Genomic DNA, 19,123 nt, shown 5'->3' with positions numbered 1-19,123 from the left:
TCCCCGTTGAAGACAAAATAATTCCTTGTCAGGACCAAATTCAATAAGTGTAGAAAGAAGGGCACATCTGGACCCTGGTATAGAGCATTACCTTCAATAAGCAATCTAACAGCCTCCACACCTGCATCATGTGGGATGCAGGTGTAGAGGCTGGTCACATCAGCACTACACAAAAGAGTATTAGTGGGTATCGACTCCACCTGCTGTAATTGCAGCAGAAGAGACGATGTGTCCTTTAAAAAGGAAGGCAGAGCCTGGACACAGGGATTAAGGAAGGCATCCAGATAGACCGCTATAGGCTGATATAACGAGCCTCTTGCTGACACAATAGGTCGACCCGGAGGATTCTCCAAGGTCTTGTGTACCTTAGGCAAGGTATAGAATAGCGGTACTATCGGGAAGTCCACCGTAAGGGCCGTGCGAATATCTTCTGATATTATGCCCAAATCATTGGATTCCTTTAGATAGGTATCCAGCTCTTTCTTAAAGTCCTTGGTAGGATCTTTATTGAGACGGGAATAAACAGATAAGTCCCCTAATTGACGCTCGCACTCAGCAATATAAGTCCCAATGTCTTGAACGACTATTGACCCACCTTTATCCGCCTTACGAATTACAATGTCATTTCTGGTAGACAAATTCTTTAACGTGGAACGTTCTTCAGGGGTAAGGTTTGGATATACTTGCTTATTCATAGCCTGTTCACCTTCTTGTTCCACCATACGGATAAATGTCCTGATGGACGGGTTCTGGCTGGGGGGGTCAAATTGGGACTTGGGGGCTATTTTAGAAAGCTGTCGCGGTATTGTTACGGAGGCTACCTCCTGTGGTGTCTGACGTGGGATTCTGTTATTGAAGTATTCCTTACGCTTCAACGTTCTATTAAGCCGATAAACATCCGCCTTCCATTCCAGCGGGTCTAGGATCGTTGTGGGGACAAAGGAAAGTCCTTTAGCCAAAAGGCCATACTCTTGGTCGGAGAGAGGGGTTGATGAGAGGTTGAAGACAAGCTCTTTTAATGACGTGGCGGTCTTAGCTCGTACGATCCTTTGATTTTGTTTGGACCTCCTCGTCCTCTGCCGCGACCGCTTGTAGGGTTGCGATTGGAGCGCCCTTGGGACCCCTTCTGGGTTTGTCCTAAAGGGACCACTTGGCACCCGGTACTTTATAAAACCTTCCCAGGACATTGACATTTGCTTTGACTGTACTCATTGACAGCCTTTTAGAATTTAATCACCGCTGGTGGAGTGTTGTGCTTGCAATCCCTGATTTACGTTAATAATCTCCAACGCCATTAAGCTGTGTGTGACATTATGGAGATTAACCCTGACATGGATGCTACTCTTGATTTAGTACATCAGGATGCACGTGAACGTCTAAGTTTCTCTGATGCAGAGGCTAATGCCATCCTCGTTGTAAGGAGGCTGGTTGATGAGACGGTGCCTAACACAAATGAGGAATTATACCGACAATGGAGTAAACTAAAGCAAAGGGAGTGTGACTTCATGTACCATGGTATTACACTATCCGATTATTACCGGAGTAATCTAATTCCCCGTGGCTTTAGGATATCCAATTCGCCGACTATAGGTCGTTATAATGCACTTTTCTGTCGCCGGTGGGTGGCAATTTTAAATAAGTGCTCGATGGACCTTATTTTACTGGTGGTGGAGGAGTCTACCCGGGAGCTAAATCTGGTTAAAGAGCAGATCCAGTCGTTTGAGTCACAACATAAAACCACTATTTGTGCGGATACACAGACAGACTGGTTGAACAAGCTGAATACCCAGATGGAAAAATATCGTCAAGACCTTATACGGTTTAAGAAAGATAAGCTTGCAAAAGTCCAAAGAGACTATTCGCAAAGGCAAGTTTATCCCTGGCTGGGTAGTTCCAGGTCTAATCAGCAACAAACCTCCTCCAGACGCCGACAGCAAAATTGGCGACGCAGGGAACAACCTGGTATGTCATCCTCGGCGAGCGATTCAGATATGACCTCAGCACCATCAACTTCTACTGAGAGAGTGGTCCCTTTAGGACAAACCCAGAAGGGGTCCCAAGGGCGCTCCAATCGCAACCCTACAAGCGGTCGCGGCAGAGGACGAGGAGGTCCAAACAAAATCAAAGGATCGTACGAGCTAAGACCGCCACGTCATTAAAAGAGCTTGTCTTCAACCTCTCATCAACCCCTCTCTCCGACCAAGAGTATGGCCTTTTGGCTAAAGGACTTTCCTTTGTCCCCACAACGATCCTAGACCCGCTGGAATGGAAGGCGGATGTTTATCGGCTTAATAGAACGTTGAAGCGTAAGGAATACTTCAATAACAGAATCCCACGTCAGACACCACAGGAGGTAGCCTCCGTAACAATACCGCGACAGCTTTCTAAAATAGCCCCCAAGTCCCAATTTGACCCCCCCAGCCAGAACCCGTCCATCAGGACATTTATCCGTATGGTGGAACAAGAAGGTGAACAGGCTATGAATAAGCAAGTATATCCAAACCTTACCCCTGAAGAACGTTCCACGTTAAAGAATTTGTCTACCAGAAATGACATTGTAATTCGTAAGGCGGATAAAGGTGGGTCAATAGTCGTTCAAGACATTGGGACTTATATTGCTGAGTGCGAGCGTCAATTAGGGGACTTATCTGTTTATTCCCGTCTCAATAAAGATCCTACCAAGGACTTTAAGAAAGAGCTGGATACCTATCTAAAGGAATCCAATGATTTGGGCATAATATCAGAAGATATTCGCACGGCCCTTACGGTGGACTTCCCGATAGTACCGCTATTCTATACCTTGCCTAAGGTACACAAGACCTTGGAGAATCCTCCGGGTCGACCTATTGTGTCAGCAAGAGGCTCGTTATATCAGCCTATAGCGGTCTATCTGGATGCCTTCCTTAATCCCTGTGTCCAGGCTCTGCCTTCCTTTTTAAAGGACACATCGTCTCTTCTGCTGCAATTACAGCAGGTGGAGTCGATACCCACTAATACTCTTTTGTGTAGTGCTGATGTGACCAGCCTCTACACCTGCATCCCACATGATGCAGGTGTGGAGGCTGTTAGATTGCTTATTGAAGGTAATGCTCTATACCAGGGTCCAGATGTGCCCTTCTTTCTACACTTATTGAATTTGGTCCTGACAAGGAATTATTTTGTCTTCAACGGGGAGTTTTTTCTACAGTCTTCTGGCTGTGCGATGGGGTCCGCTGTGGCTCCATCGTACGCTAATGCCTTTATGTACCAGCTGGAAAATACTATGTTTTACCTGAACCCTTCTGTCAAGCCCAATATTGTTTATTACAGGCGTTATATTGATGACCTTCTGATCTGTTGGGGTGGGTCGAGGGAGGAGCTCACTAGATTGTGGGACCAGCATAATGCCTCAGAGCATGTAGTAAAATTCACATATGTGATCGATGAGAAGCAAATCAATTACCTAGATGTTTCTATTACTCTTAGTTCTGGTCAGCTCAGTACCTCCCTTTTTGTTAAAAACACCGACAGGAATACGTTTTTGAATCATCAAAGTTTTCATCCATTGGCACTTAAGAAAGGGTTGCCGTACTCGCAATTTCTGCGGGTACGGCGTATCACATCGGACCCTCAGGAAACTGATATGGCCCTTAATGCAATGTTAATGAGATTTGCACAAAGGGGGTATCCGATCAGGGATCTTGAGAAATCTAAGGAGGCAGTCCTCCGTATCCCTAGACAACAACTATTGAACCCCAGAGCTGATCTGAATCCAGAGGCCGATAGATTACCATGGGTGAGCAGGTTCACCACAAGCTCTAAAAGAATAGTAAGCAAGGCCAAACAATTATGGCCCATTATACAAACAGATACTGCCCTGAGTAGTCTATCCAACACTAGACTACTTCCTAGTCATACCAGGGGCAGCAATATAGGGGACCATATTGTTCGCCTGGATGTGACTAATATGGCTAAATGTAACCAATCCCATTTTCTTAGACCTAAGATGGGGTGCTATAGGTGCCTTGGATGTGCCACATGTAACACCCTACAAACTGGCACTACTTTCAATCACCCTCAAACGGGCCAGAAGATCCCTATTAGATATCGCCTAACGTGTACTACCACCCATGTAATTTATTTACTTACATGCCCATGTGGTCTAGCCTATATAGGCAAAACCATACGACAATTTAGGGAACGGATGGCACTTCACAGGAGTGCCATCAAAAAAGCGTTTGAGAAGGGCACGAGTGACCAGCCCTTTGCACGTCACTGTTTGACAGCTAAGCATGGGGTGGCTAGCATTCGGGCTATCCTTATTGATCATACCCCTATTTCTTTGAGGGGTGGCAATAGGGATAGATTACTCTTGCAGAAGGAGTCCCGTTGGATCTTCAAGTTGGGTACATTATCGCCCGGTGGCCTTAATGAGAATCTGGCCATCCAATGTCTACTTTAGGGCCAAATATTATTATTATATACTTTTATGTGGGGTCGGTCACCTGTATTTATTATTTTCTAAATTGCTAATTGTACTTTGTATGATTAACAATAGAAGCATTCAATATGTCTTTACTGAGGTAGTTAAAATACTTGGATTATGTGTTGCTGGGACCTCTCCATTGGCGGTGATTTATATGTATTTTAAATGTGTTGTCTCTTTAATGTATTATGTTTTTTTATACAGGCGTTATGGATGCCTGTAACTGTTTACTGTTTGTTGCTATGACGATCTCCCTGTCCCGCGGCGCACCGTGATGTCACCACTCAGCGACACGGAAGCGTGCAGCATGTGCGGATGGGCGGCAGCGCCGTGAGGACAGGTGAGTACAATCTTTGTATTATTGTCGTTTTGTCTGTGGTGTATTTAAGTGTTATATACACATGTTTTTATTGTTGTCTGAGCCCTGAGGACGGGGTGATTTTCCCCGAAACAACATGTAGGTGATTAAAGGAAATTTTATCCTCACAACGATTAAGCCTGCTTGAGTGCCGCCGTTTCTCCATTATATATATATATATATATATATATATATATATATATATATATATATATATATATATATATATATATATATATATATATATATATATATATATAAAATAATTTTTTTTTTTCCCATTCATTTTTATTACTACTACTCTATTAGGCTGTTGGTTTCAGTTGCATACCTAACAACAAGGATGAAGATGGTCTTGTGGAGCTTGTATTTAACAAAAAGGAATCTGACATCCGGGCTCAGCAGCAGCAGCTAGTGGAATCTCTCCACAAAGTCCTCGGAGGACACCAGACACTCACTGTAAATGTGGAGGGAGTCAAGACAATGCCCGATGACTAGTAAGTACAGTAATCAGATAGTGTGGTAATTATGAGCAGTGACCAGATAAGGTTGGCAACATAGCACAGAGTACCAGAAAGTAAAAAAGAAAACAAAATATTCATAAAATAAAATTGAACTTGTAGGTATAGCATAACTCCATAGAGACCTACAAATTACATGCCTATCGCTGCACATTCCAGTCTGTACTTTGAGATTTGTTATATTACATGATACCACACTTGTTATTAATAACTGGTCAGCGTGCATGAGCTGTGTATTCAAAGCACCTAAAAACATTATTTCTCTAACGTCCTAAGTGGATGCTGGGGACTCCGTCAGGACCATGGGGTTTAGCGGCTCCGCAGGAGACGGGGCACAATAATAAAAGCTTTAGGATCAGGTGGTGTGCACTGGCTCCTCCCCCTATGACCCTCCTCCAAGCCTCAGTTAGATCTTTGTGCCCGGCCGAGAAGGGTGCAATCTAGGTGGCTCTCCTGAGCTGCTTAGAATAAAAGTTTAAGTTAGGTTTTTTATTTTCAGTGAGTCCTGCTGGCAACAGGCTCACTGCTACGAGGGACTTAGAAGAGAGAAGTAAACTCACCTGCGTGCAGGATGGATTTGCTTCTTAGGCTACTGGACACCATTAGCTCCAGAGGGAGTCGGAACACAGGTCTCACCCTGGGGTTCGTCCCGGAGCCGTGCCGCCGACCCCCCTTGCAGATGCCGAAGTTGAAGAGGTCCAGAGGTCCAGAAACAGGCGGCAGAAGACTTTCAGTCTTCATAAGGTAGCGCACAGCACTGCAGCTGTGCGCCATTGTTGTCAGCACACTTCATACCAGCGGTCACTGAGGGTGCAGGGCGCTGGGGGGGGCGCCCTGGGCAGCAATGTATTATACCTTTTTTATGGCTAAAATACATCACATATAGCCCTTGAGGCTATATGGATGTATTTAACCCCTGCCAGATCTCACAAACTCCGGGAGAAGAGCCCGCCGTTTTAGGGGGTGGGGCCTATTCTCCTCAGCACACGGCGCCATTTTCCTGCTCAGCTCTGCTGTGAGGAAGGCTCCCAGGCTCTCCCCTGCACTGCACTACAGAAACAGGGTTAAAACAGAGAGGGGGGGCACTTATTTGGCGATATGATTACATATGTGAAAATGCTATAAGGGAAAACACTTGTATAAGGGGTTGTCCCTGTATAATTATAGCGTTTTTGGTGTGTGCTGGCAAACTCTCCCTCTGTCTCCCCAAAGGGCTAGTGGGGTCCTGTCCTCTATCAGAGCATTCCCTGTGTGTGTGCTGTGTGTCGGTACGTGTGTGTCGACATGTAGGAGGACGATGTTGGTGAGGAGGCGGAGCAAATTGCCTGTATTGGTGATGTCACTCTCTAGGGAGTCGACACCGGAATGGATGGCTTATTTAGGAATTACGTGATAATGTCAACACGATGCAAGGTCGGTTGACGACATGAGACGGCCGGCAAACAAATTAGTACCTGTCCAGGCGTCTCAGACACCGTCAGGGGCTTGTAAAAACGCCCATTTACCTCAGTTGGTCGACACCGACACGGACACTGACTTCAGTGTCGACGGTGAAGAAACAAACGTATTTTCCTTTAGGGCCACACGTTACATGTTAAGGGCAATGAAGGAGGTGTTACATATTTCTGATACTACAAGTACCACAAATAAGGGTATTATGTAGGGTGGGAATAATCTACTTGTAGTTTTTCCTGAATCAGATAAATTAAAGTGTGTGATGATACGTGGGTTTCCTCCGATAGAAAATTATTGGAGGTATACCTTTTCCCGCCAGAAGTGAGGGCGAGTTGGGAAACACACCTTAGGGTGGATAAGGCGCTCACACGCTTATAAAAACAAGTGGCGTTACCGTCTCCAGATACGGCCGCCCTCAAAGAGCCAGCTGATAGGAAGCTGAAAAATATCCTAAAAAGTATATACACACATACTGGTGTTATACTACGACCAGCAATCGCCTCAGCCTGGATGTGCAGCGCTGGGGGGGCTTGGTCGGATTTCCTGACTGAAAATATTGATACCCTTGACAGGAACAATATTTTATTGACTATAGAGCATTTTAAGGATGCATTTCTATATATGCGAGATGCGCAGAGGGATATTTGCATTCTGGCATCAAGAGTAGATGTGATGTCCATATCTGCCAGATGATGTTTATAGACACGACAGTGGTCAGGTGATGCAGATTCCAGACGGCACATGGAAGTATTGCCGTATAAAGGGGCGGTCCATCGGACCTGGTGGCCATGGCAACAGCTGGAAAATCCACTTTTGTTACCCCAAGTCACATCTCAGCAGAAAAGGACACAGTCTTTTCAGTCTCAGTCCTTTCGTACCCATAAAGGCAGGAGGGCAAAAGGCCAGTCATATCTGCCCAGGGTTAGAGGAAAGGGAAGAAGACTGCAGCAGGCAGCCCATTCCCAGGAACAGAAGTCCTCCACAGCTTCTGCCAAGTCCGCAGCATGACGCTGGGGCCATACAAGCGGACTCAGGTGCGGTGGGGGGTCATCTCAAGAGTTTCAGCACGCAGTGGGCTCACTCGCAAGTGGACTCCTTGATCCTACACGTAGTATCCCAGGTGTACATTGGAAATTCAAGACGTCTTCCCCTCACAAGTTCCTGAAGTCTGCTTTACCAACGTCTCCCTCCGACAGGGAGGCAGTATTGGAAAAAAATTCACAGGCTGTATTCCCAGCAGGTGATAATCAAAGTACCCCTCCTACAACAAGGGAAGGGGTATTATTCCACACTATATTGTGGTACTGAAGCCAAACGGCTCGGTGAGATCTAAAAGATTTGAACAATTACATACAAGGGTTCAAATCAAGATGGAGTCACTCAGAGCAGTGATAGCGAACCAGGACGATATGGTGTCACTGGATATCAGGGACGCTTACCTACATGTCCAAATTTTGCCCTTCTCACCAAGGGTATCTCAGGTTCGTGGTACAGAACTGTCACTATCAGTTCAGACGCTGCCGTTTGGATTGTCCACGGCACCCCGGGTCTTTACCATGGTAATGGCCGAAATGATGATTCTTCCTAAAAGAAATATGGACGCTTTCCTGATAAGGGCAAGGTCCAGAGAACAGTTGGCGGTCGGAGTAGCACTATCTCAAGTAGTTCTACGACAGCACGAGTGGATTCTAAATATTCCAAAATCGCAGCTTTTTCCGACGACACGTCTAATGTTCCTAGGAATGATTCTGGACACAGTCCAGAAAAGGATGTTTTCTCCCGGAGAAGAAGACCAGGGAGTTATCCGAGCTAGTCAGGAACCTCCTAAAACCAGGAAAAGTATCAGTGCATCATTGCACAAGGGTCCTGTGAAAAATGGTGGTTTCTTACAAAGCGATCCCATTCGGTAGATTTCACGCAAGAACCTTTCAGTGGAATCTGCTGGGAAAATGGTCCGGATCGCATCTTCAGATGCATCAGCGGATAACCCTGTCTCCAAGGACAAGGGTGTTTTCTTCTGCGGTGGCTGCAGAGTGCTCATCTATGAAAGGGCCGCAGATTCGACATTCAGGACTGGGTCCTGGTGACCACGGATGCCAGCCTGAGTGGCTGGGGAGCAGTCACACAAGGAAAAAATTTCCAGGGAGTGTGATCAAGTCTGGAGACTTCTCTCCACATAAATATACTGGAGCTAAGGGCAATTTACAAGGCTCTAAGCTTAGCAAGACCTCTGCTTCAAGGTCAGCCGGTATTGATCCAGTGGGACAACATCACGGCAGTCGCCCACGTAAACAGACAGGGCGGCACATGAAGCAGGAGGGAAATGGCAGAAACTGCAAGGATTCTTCGCTGGGCGAAAAATCATGTGATAACACTCTCAGCAGTGTTAATTCCGGGAGTGGAAAACTGGGAAGCAAACTTCCTCAGCAGGCATAACCTCCACCCGGGAGAGTGGGGACTTCAGCAGGAAGTCTTCCACATGATTGTAAACCGTTGGGAAAAACCAAAGGTGGACATGATGGCGTCCCGCCTGAACAAAAAACTAGACAAATATTGCGCCAGGTCAAGGGACCCTCAGGCAATAGCGGTGGACGCTCTGGTAACACTGTGGGTGTACCAGTCAGGGTATGTGTTCCCTCCTATGCATCTCATACCAAAAGTACTGAGAATCATAAGAAGGAGATGAGTAAGAACGATACTCGTGGTTCCGGATGGGTCAAGAAGGACTTGGTACCCGGAACTTCAAGAGATGCTCACGGAAGAACCGTGGCCTCTACCTTTAAGAAAGGACCTGCTCCAGCAGGGGCCTTGTCTGTTCCAAGACTTACCGCGGCTGCGTTTGACGGCATGGCAGTTGAACGCCGGATCCTGAAAGGGCATTCCAGATGAAGTCATCCCTACCCTGGTCGAAGCCAGGAAGGATGTAACCGCAAAACATTTTCACCGCATTTGGCGAAAATATGTTGCGTGGTGTGAGGCCAAGAAGGTCCCTACAGAGGAATTCCAACTGGGTCGTTTCCTACATTTCCTGAAAACAGGACTGTCTATGGGCCTAAAATTAGGGTCCATTAAGGTTCAAATTTTCGACCCTGTCAAATTTCTACCAGAAAGAACTGGCTTCAGTGCCTGAAGTTCAGACGTTTGTAAAAGGGGTACTGCATATACAGCCTCCTTTTGTGCCCCCAGTGGCACCTTGGGATCTCAATGTTGTTTTGAGTTTCCTAAAGTCACATTGGTTTGATCCACTCACCACTGTGGAATTAAAATATTTCACATGGAAGGTGAAGATTCTATTAGCCCTGGCTTCAGCCAGGCGTGTGTCAGAATGGACGGCTTTATCATATAAAAGCCCTTACTTAATTTTTCATTCTGACAGGGCAGAATTGAGGACTCGTCCTCAATTTCTCCTTAAGGTGTTTTCTGTTTTTCACATGAACCAACCTATTGTGGTACCTGCGGCTACTAGGGACTTGGAGGACTCCAAGTTACTTGACGTTGTCAGGGCCCTGAAAATATATGTTTCCAGGACGACTGGAGTCAGAAAATCTGACTCGCTGTTTAGCCTGTATGCACCCAACAAGATGGGTGTTCCTGCTTCTAAGCAGACGATTGCTCGCTGGATTTGTAGTACAATTCAGCTTGCACATTCTGTGGCAGGCTTGCCACAGCCAAAATCAGTAAAAGCCCATTCCACAAGGAAGTGGGCTCATCTTGGGCGGCTGCCCGAGGGGTCTCGGCTTTACAACTTTGCCGAGCTGCTACTTGGTCAGGGGCACACCCTGACTGAGGAGGACCTGGAGTTCTCTCATTCGGTGCTGCAGAGTCATCCGCACTCTCCCGCCCGTTTGGGAGCTTTGGTATAATCCCCATGGTCCTGACGGAGTCCCCAGCATCCACTTAGGACGTTAGAGAAAATAAGAATTTACTTACCGATAATTCTATTTCTCGTAGTCCGTAGTGGATGCTGGGCGCCCATCCCAAGTGCGGATTGTCTGCAATACTTATACATAGTTATTGTTACAAAAATCGGGTTATTCTTGTTGTGAGCCATCTTTTCAGAGGCTCCTTCGTTGTTATCATACTGATAACTGGGTTCAGATCACAGGTTGTACGGTGTGATTGGTGTGGCTGGTATGAGTCTTACCCGGGATTCAATATCCTTCCTTATTATGCACGCTCGTCCGGGCACAGTATCCTAACTGAGGCTTGGAGGAGGGTCATAGGGGGAGGAGCCAGTGCACACCACCTGATCCTAAAGCTTTTATTATTGTGCCCTGTCTCCTGCGGAGCCGCTAAACCCCATGGTCCTGACGGAGTCCCCAGCATCCACTACAGACTACGAGAAATAGAATTATCGGTAAGTAAATTCTTATTTTTTTTTTTAATGTTTCTGCTGATGTCCATGAATAAAGATCTTCAGTAGTTGTTAGAGATTCAGCTTGGCTGCGAAATCATTGTGTATCCCCCTTATTTATAATATACACGAGATGTACAAAATGGTACCCCCAACACGTATGTCTCAGGATGAAACTATCCCTTTAAAGTATTATTTAATCTGCATTATAAGATGTGTTGGTTTCATAAAAGATGCACACTTTTCATTATAGAGTCCTCCATTCACTACAATGATGATTGAATAATATGTAAATACCTTTCAGTGCTGTGTGATAGCTATAGAGGACTTTTTTTCCTTTCTAGTACGGAGGTTGTCATCTATGTTGTGGAACGCTCCCCAAATGGAACCTCCCGGAGGGTTCCAGCCACTTCATTATACAACTACTTCGAGCAAGCGAATGTCAAGTCTAATCTACAGCAAATAGGAGTCACATTAACCATGGCCCGAACAGAACTGTCCCCAGCCCAGATTAAACAGCTGCTGCAGAACCCACCTGCAGGTAAAGTGTGTGTCTGTTTGTCTCTCATTTCCACTCTGTAGTACTTTGGTAAAACAATGGTTACTAATTGTGTGCTCAAGTCCAACGCCCCTGATGAAATCTGGAGAGGACAAAACGGGTTGGAATTGTGTAGTATTTGACACCTTTTTATAACCAGGTTGGACTTGGTCCTGAGTTGTTGTTTTTTTGAGGGGTTTTCTTAATTCAGATAAGCGGTTTTGATTTTATTCTTTTCTATTATGTTTGTCTGGTGTAAAATAGATAGTGTAATATGTACAATCAGTCAAACTTCTCTTTATTTAAACAGTCGTACTTTCGTAGCCCATAGGGATTGTATGAAGACACAGATGATCATCAAAAAGACACATACATAGATATGTTTCTCTATCGTCCTAGTGGATGCTGGGGTTCCTGAAAGGACCATGGGGAATAGCGGCTCCGCAGGAGACAGGGCACAAAAAGTAAAGCTTTTTCCGATCAGGTGGTGTGCACTGGCTCCTCCCCCTATGACCCTCCTCCAGACTCCAGTTAGATTTTTGTGCCCGGCCGAGAAGGGTGCAATCTAGGTGGCTCTCCTAAAGAGCTGCTTAGAAAAAGTTTAGCTAGGTTTTTTATTTTACAGTGATTCCTGCTGGCAACAGGATCACTGCAGCGAGGGACTGAGGGGAGAAGGAGTCAACTCACCTGCGTGCAGGATGGATTGGCTTCTTGGCTACTGGACATCAAGCTCCAGAGGGACGATCACAGGTACAGCCTGGATGGTCACCGGAGCCGCGCCGCCGGCCCCCTTGCAGATGCTGAAGTCAGAAGAGGTCCAGAATCGGCGGCTGAAGACTCCTGCAGTCTTCTAAAGGTAGCGCACAGCACTGCAGCTGTGCGCCATTTTCCTCTCAGCACACTTCACACGGCAGTCACTGAGGGTGCAGGGCGCTGGGAGGGGGGCGCCCTGGGAGGCAAATGAGTACCTATAAAGGCTAAAAATACCTCACATATAGCCCTAGAGGCTATATGGAGATATTTAACCCCTGCCTAATTTTTCTAAATAGCGGGAGACGAGCCCGCCGGAAAAGGGGCGGGGCCTATCTCCTCAGCACACGGCGCCATTTCCTCTCACAGCTCCGCTGGTCAGGACGGCTCCCAAGTCTCTCCCCTGCACTGCACTACAGAAACAGGGTAAAACAGAGAGGGGGGGGCACATTTATGGCGATATTTTGATATAACAAAGCAGCTATAAGGGAGCACTTATTATAAGGCTATCCCTGATATATATATAGCGCTTTTGGTGTGTGCTGGCAAACTCTCCCTCTGTCTCCCCAAAGGGCTAGTGGGTCCTGTCTTCATTAGGAGCATTCCCTGTGTGTCTGCTGTGTGTCGGTACGTGTGTGTCGACATGTATGAGGACGATATTGGTGTGGAGGCGGAGCAATTGCCAAATATGAGGATGTCACCCCCTAGGGAGTCGACACCAGAATGGATGCCTTTATTTATGGAACTACGGGATAGTGTCAACACGCTAAAGCAGTCGTTTGACGACATGAGACGGCCGGACAATCAATTAGTGCCTGTCCAGGCGACTCAAACACCGTCAGGGGCTGTGAAACGCCCTTTGCCTCAGTCGGTCGACACAGACCCAGACACAGGCGATGACTCCAGTGGTGACGGTGACGAATCAACCGTATTTTCCAGTAGGGCCACACGTTATATGATTTTGGCAATGAAGGAGGCGTTACATTTAGCTGATACTACAGGTACCACTAAACAGGGTATTATGTGGGGTATGAAAAAACTACCTATAGTTTTTCCTGAATCAGAAGAACTAAATGACGTGTGTAATGAAGCGTGGGTTGCCCCTGATAAAAAGCTGATAATTTCAAAGAAATTATTGGCATTATACCCTTTCCCGCCAGAGGTTAGGGAGCGCTGGGAAACACCTCCTAGGGTGGACAAGGCGCTAACACGCTTATCTAAACAAGTGGCGTTACCCTCTCCTGAGACGGCCGCACTTAAAGATCCATCAGATAGGAGGATGGAAAATATCCAAAAAAGTATATACACACATGCAGGTGTTATACTACGACCAGCTGTAGCGACTGCCTGGATGGGCAGTGCGGGGGTAGTTTGGTCAGAGTCCCTGATTGAAAATATTGATACCCTGGACAGGGACAATATTTTACTGTCGCTAGAACAAATAAAGGATGCATTTCTTTATATGCGTGATGCACAGAGGGATATATGCACACTGGCATCACGGGTAAGTGCTATGTCCATTTCGGCCAGAAGAGCTTTATGGACGCGACAGTGGACAGGCGATGCGGATTCAAAACGGCATATGGAAGTTTTGCCGTATAAGGGGGAGGAGTTATTTGGAGTCGGTCTATCAGATTTGGTGGCCACGGCTACAGCCGGGAAATCCACCTTTCTACCTCAAGTCACTCCCCAACAGAAAAAGGCACCGACTTTTCAACCGCAGCCCTTTCGTTCCTTTAAAAATAAGAGAGCAAAGGGCTATTCATATCTGCCACGAGGCAAAGGTCGAGGGAAGAGACAGCAACACGCAGCTCCTTCCCAGGATCAGAAGCCCTCCCCGGCTTCTACAAAAGCCTCAGCATGACGCTGGGGCTTCTCAAGCGGACTCGGGGACGGTGGGGGGTCGTCTCAAAAATTACAGCGCGCAGTGGGCTCACTCGCAAGTAGATCCCTGGATCCTGCAGATAATATCTCAGGGATACAGGTTGGAATTAGAGACAGATCCACCTCGCCGTTTCCTGAAGTCTGCTTTACCAACGTCCCCCTCCGAAAGGGAGACGGTGTTGGAAGCCATTCACAAGCTGTACTCTCAGCAGGTGATAGTCAAGGTACCTCTTCTGCAACAAGGGAAGGGGTATTATTCCACTCTTTTTGTGGTACCGAAGCCGGATGGCTCGGTAAGGCCTATTCTAAATCTGAAGTCCTTGAACCTGTACATAAAGAAGTTCAAGTTCAAAATGGAGTCACTCAGAGCAGTGATAGCGAACCTGGAAGAGGGGGACTTTATGGTATCCTTGGACATCAAGGATGCGTATCTCCACGTTCCAATTTACCCCTCACACCAGGGGTACCTCAGGTTCGTTGTACAAAACTGTCACTATCAGTTTCAGACGCTGCCGTTCGGATTGTCCACGGCACCTCGGATCTTTACAAAGGTAATGGCCGAGATGATGATTCTTCTTCGAAGAAAAGGCGTATTAATTATCCCATACTTGGACGATCTCCTAATAAGGGCGAGGTCCAGAGAACAGCTAGAGATGGGATTAGCACTGTCTCAAGAAGTGCTAAAACAGCACGGGTGGATTCTGAATATTCCAAAATCCCAGTTAATGCCGACAACTCGTCTGCTGTTCCTAGGGATGATTCTGGACACGGTTCAGAAAAAGGTTTTTCTCCCGGAGGAAAAAGCCAAGGAGTTATCCGAGCTTGTCAGGAACCTCCTAAAACCAGGAAAGGTGTCTGTACATCAATGCACAAGAGTCCTGGGAAAAATGGTGGCTTCTTACGAAGCAATTCCATTCGGCAGATTCCACGCAAGAATTTTCCAAAGGGATCTGTTGGACAAATGGTCAGGGTCGCATCTTCAGATGCACCTGCGGATAACCCTGTCTCCAAGGACAAGGGTGTCTCTTCTGTGGTGGTTGCAGAGTGCTCATCTATTGGAGGGCCGCAGATTCGGCATACAGGATTGGATCCTGGTGACCACGGACGCCAGCCTGAGAGGCTGGGGAGCAGTCACACAAGGAAGAAACTTCCAGGGAGTATGGACGAGCCTGGAAACGTCTCTTCACATAAACATTCTGGAACTAAGAGCAATATACAATGCTCTAAGCCAGGCAGAACCTCTGCTTCAGGGAAAACCGGTGTTGATCCAGTCGGACAACATCACGGCAGTCGCCCATGTGAACAGACAGGGCGGCACAAGAAGCAGGAGTGCAATGGCAGAAGCTGCAAGGATTCTTCGCTGGGCAGAGAATCATGTGATAGCACTGTCAGCAGTGTTCATCCCGGGAGTGGACAACTGGGAAGCAGACTTCCTCAGCAGACACGATCTTCACCCGGGAGAGTGGGGACTTCATCCAGAAGTCTTCCACATGCTGGTAACCCGTTGGGAAAGACCAATGGTGGACATGATGGCGTCTCGCCTCAACAAAAAACTGGACAGGTATTGCGCCAGGTCAAGAGATCCGCAGGCAATAGCTGTGGACGCGCTGGTAACGCCTTGGGTGTACCAGTCGGTGTATGTGTTTCCTCCTCTGCCTCTCATACCAAAAGTATTGAGAATTATACGGCAAAGAGGCGTAAGAACGATACTAGTGGTTCCGGATTGGCCAAGAAGGACTTGGTACCCGGAACTTCAAGAGATGATCACGGAAGATCCGTGGCCTCTACCTCTAAGGAGGGACTTGCTTCAGCAGGGTCCCTGTCTGTTTCAAGACTTACCGCGGCTGCGTTTGACGGCATGGCGGTTGAACGCCGGATCCTAAAGGAAAAAGGCATGCCGGAAGAAGTCATTCCTACTTTGATTAAAGCAAGGAAGGAAGTAACCGTGCAACATTATCACCGAATTGGAGAAAATATGTTGCGTGGTGCGAAGATCGGAGTGCTCCGACGGAGGAATTTCAACTGGGTCGATTCCTACATTTCCTGCAATCAGGATTGTCAATGGGTCTCAAATTGGGATCTATTAAGGTTCAAATTTCGGCCCTGTCGATTTTCTTTCAAAAAGAATTGGCTTCAGTCCCTGAAGTCCAGACCTTGTTAAGGGAGTGCTGCATATACAGCCTCCTGTGGTGCCTCCAGTGGCACCGTGGGATCTCAATGTGGTTTTGGACTTCCTAAAATCTCATTGGTTTGAACCACTAAAAAAGGTGGATTTGAAATATCTCACATGGAAAGTGACCATGCTTCTAGCCCTGGCTTCTGCCAGGAGAGTGTCAGAATTGGCAGCTTTATCTTACAAAAGCCCATATCTGATTTTCCATTCGGACAGGGCAGAACTGCGGACTCGTCCGCATTTTCTCCCTAAGGTGGTGTCAGCATTTCATCTGAACCAGCCTATTGTAGTGCCTGCGGCTACAAGTGACTTGGAGGACTCCAAGTTACTGGACGTTGTCAGAGCATTAAAAATATATATTACAAGGACAGCTGGAGTCAGAAAATCCGACTCGTTGTTTATATTGTATGCACCCAACAAGATGGGTGCTCCTGCGTCTAAGCAGACGATTGCTCGTTGGATCTGTAGCACAATCCAACTTGCACATTCTGTGGCAGGCCTGCCACAGCCTAAATCTGTAAAGGCCCACTCCACAAGGAAGGTGGGCTCATCTTGGGCGGCTGCCCGAGGGGTCTCGGCATTACAACTTTGCCGAGCAGCTACGTGGTCAGGGGAGAACACGTTTGTAAAATTTTACAAATTTGATACTCTGGCTAAGGAGGACCTGGAGTTCTCTCATTCGGTGCTGCAGAGTCATCCGCACTCTCCCGCCCGTTTGGGAGCTTTGGTATAATCCCCATGGTCCTTTCAGGAACCCCAGCATCCACTAGGACGATAGAGAAAATAAGATTTTACTTACCGATAAATCTATTTCTCGGAGTCCGTAGTGGATGCTGGGCGCCCATCCCAAGTGCGGATTATCTGCATAAATTGTACATAGTTATTGTTAACTAATTCGGGTTATTGTTGAAGGAAGCCATCTTTCAGAGGCTCCGCTGTTATCATACTGTTAACTGGGTTTAGATCACAAGTTGTACGGTGTGATTGGTGTGGCTGGTATGAGTCTTACCCGGGATTCAAAATCCTCCCTTATTGTGTACGCTCGTCCGGGCACAGTACCTAACTGGAGTCTGGAGGAGGGTCATAGGGGGAGGAGCCAGTGCACACCACCTGATCGGAAAAAGCTTTACTTTTTGTGCCCTGTCTCCTGCGGAGCCGCTATTCCCCATGGTCCTTTCAGGAACCCCAGCATCCACTACGGACTCCGAGAAATAGATTTATCGGTAAGTAAAATCTTATTTTATTTGTCATCAGGTTTTTTTTTTAGTACAAATCCTTAAAAATATCATATATTAAATTTGTACTAGAAAACTGATTAAAAAAAATATATTTTCTGGGTCAAATTGGGAGTCCTATTAGAATCAGTCTAGGAACGCAGCCAGAGTGTACTGCAGCTACTGAGGCCAAAATATGGGCACCCACAATACCAGCATTCATGGCAAAGTCTACTATGTAGACAGAAGCATCCCTAATATGCTCAACCAAGAGAAGCCGTTAAGAACTGAATCTATCATATCTCAGTTTCTCCTAAAAATGAGCTACCCAGCGCTCCATCTTGTTCACCCAGGCTAAAGCCAGGATAGGCTGGAATGAAAAATCTGCTGCAGTTAAGATGGTTTTCAGGGTGGTTTCAATATTTTTCACCACTGTCCTTAAGCAAAGCTGCACTAGGGGTAGTTGTAAGTTACTGACATTATTTCTTATGTACACATTGCTACGGTTATTGGCTGGGGAGCTCCTTGCCTTAAGACCATTTTACTGTAGCTCCTTCTAGTCTTTGTTTCAGTTTATAGTAGTTAGGGTTATTGTTCAAGGATATTTGTTATGCCTCAGTTGGGGGGGATGCAGTGGAGTTGTTTGTTTCCTGAGGATATGTACTCTTGCAAGTTCATGTTCTCCTATTATACTACTGGTGATAGTGAATTGCCAGGGCCATTTGTGTCAATGTTTTGGCCTTTGATTGGGATCCAGTGGTGGGTCTTGGTGTTGTGTGCGCTTATAACTACTTTACGCTGTGCTAATACTGTTTAATTGTTTTACCTGGAATGTTTGGGGCTTAAATGATAAAGTAAAGCACTCTCTAGTGATTAGACATCTTAAAGAATACAAGTCTGATATTATTTGTTTGGTTGAGACACACCTGGTGGGGGGAAAGGTCTATCCCTTAAGAAACCTTGGGTTGGTTAGGCCTTTTATTTAACTTGTACGTCGGCCTCTCAGGGTGTGTTTGTCCTTATCCGTAAGTCAGTTTGCTTTGCTTGTTAGAGGTATAAACGGACCCTTAGGGTTGATATGTGTTCATCCAGGGTAAGATTAATGCCTTTCTGGTTATGCTTTTGGCTGCTTATGAACCACCTCCATACAGCAGTGATGTCCTGGTGGGGGAGCTGGGCTTGGTTGATTTGTGTAGACTGTGGCATATGTGTTTGAAGTAGTTTTCCTGCTTTTCTCATACCCACCCTTTCTCTCGTATCGGCCTGGTCCTGGTCTCGCGCAGTCCTGCGCCTAGTATTCTGACAATTACTATTCCAGAGGCATCTCTCCGCTATCTCTGTGGGTGGATTTTGCCATTCAACAGGGCCAACCCCTGTGGAAACTGAACCTATTTTGACTGACACAAATGGG

At 46.6% G+C, this 19,123-nt stretch overlaps 1 protein-coding gene across 2 annotated transcripts in view; it reads left to right on the top strand.

Annotated features, from left to right (window-relative positions):
* Positions 1 to 19,123, top strand: part of NUP54 (nucleoporin 54) — a 94,306-nt gene that overhangs the window by 28,114 nt on the left and 47,069 nt on the right. For both annotated transcript variants that reach the window (XM_063919773.1, XM_063919775.1), the window contains 2 exons: positions 5,133 to 5,320; positions 11,498 to 11,694. In XM_063919773.1, coding sequence (XP_063775843.1) covers positions 5,133 to 5,320; positions 11,498 to 11,694 — 385 coding nt within the window. The remainder of the gene's footprint in view (positions 1 to 5,132; positions 5,321 to 11,497; positions 11,695 to 19,123) is intronic.

The sequence above is a fragment of the Pseudophryne corroboree genome, chromosome 1 (assembly GCF_028390025.1).
Source record: "Pseudophryne corroboree isolate aPseCor3 chromosome 1, aPseCor3.hap2, whole genome shotgun sequence".
NCBI classification, from domain to species: domain Eukaryota; kingdom Metazoa; phylum Chordata; class Amphibia; order Anura; family Myobatrachidae; genus Pseudophryne; species Pseudophryne corroboree.
The sequence above is the reverse complement of the archived record's forward strand: the minus strand, read 5'-3'. Positions and strand labels throughout refer to the sequence as shown.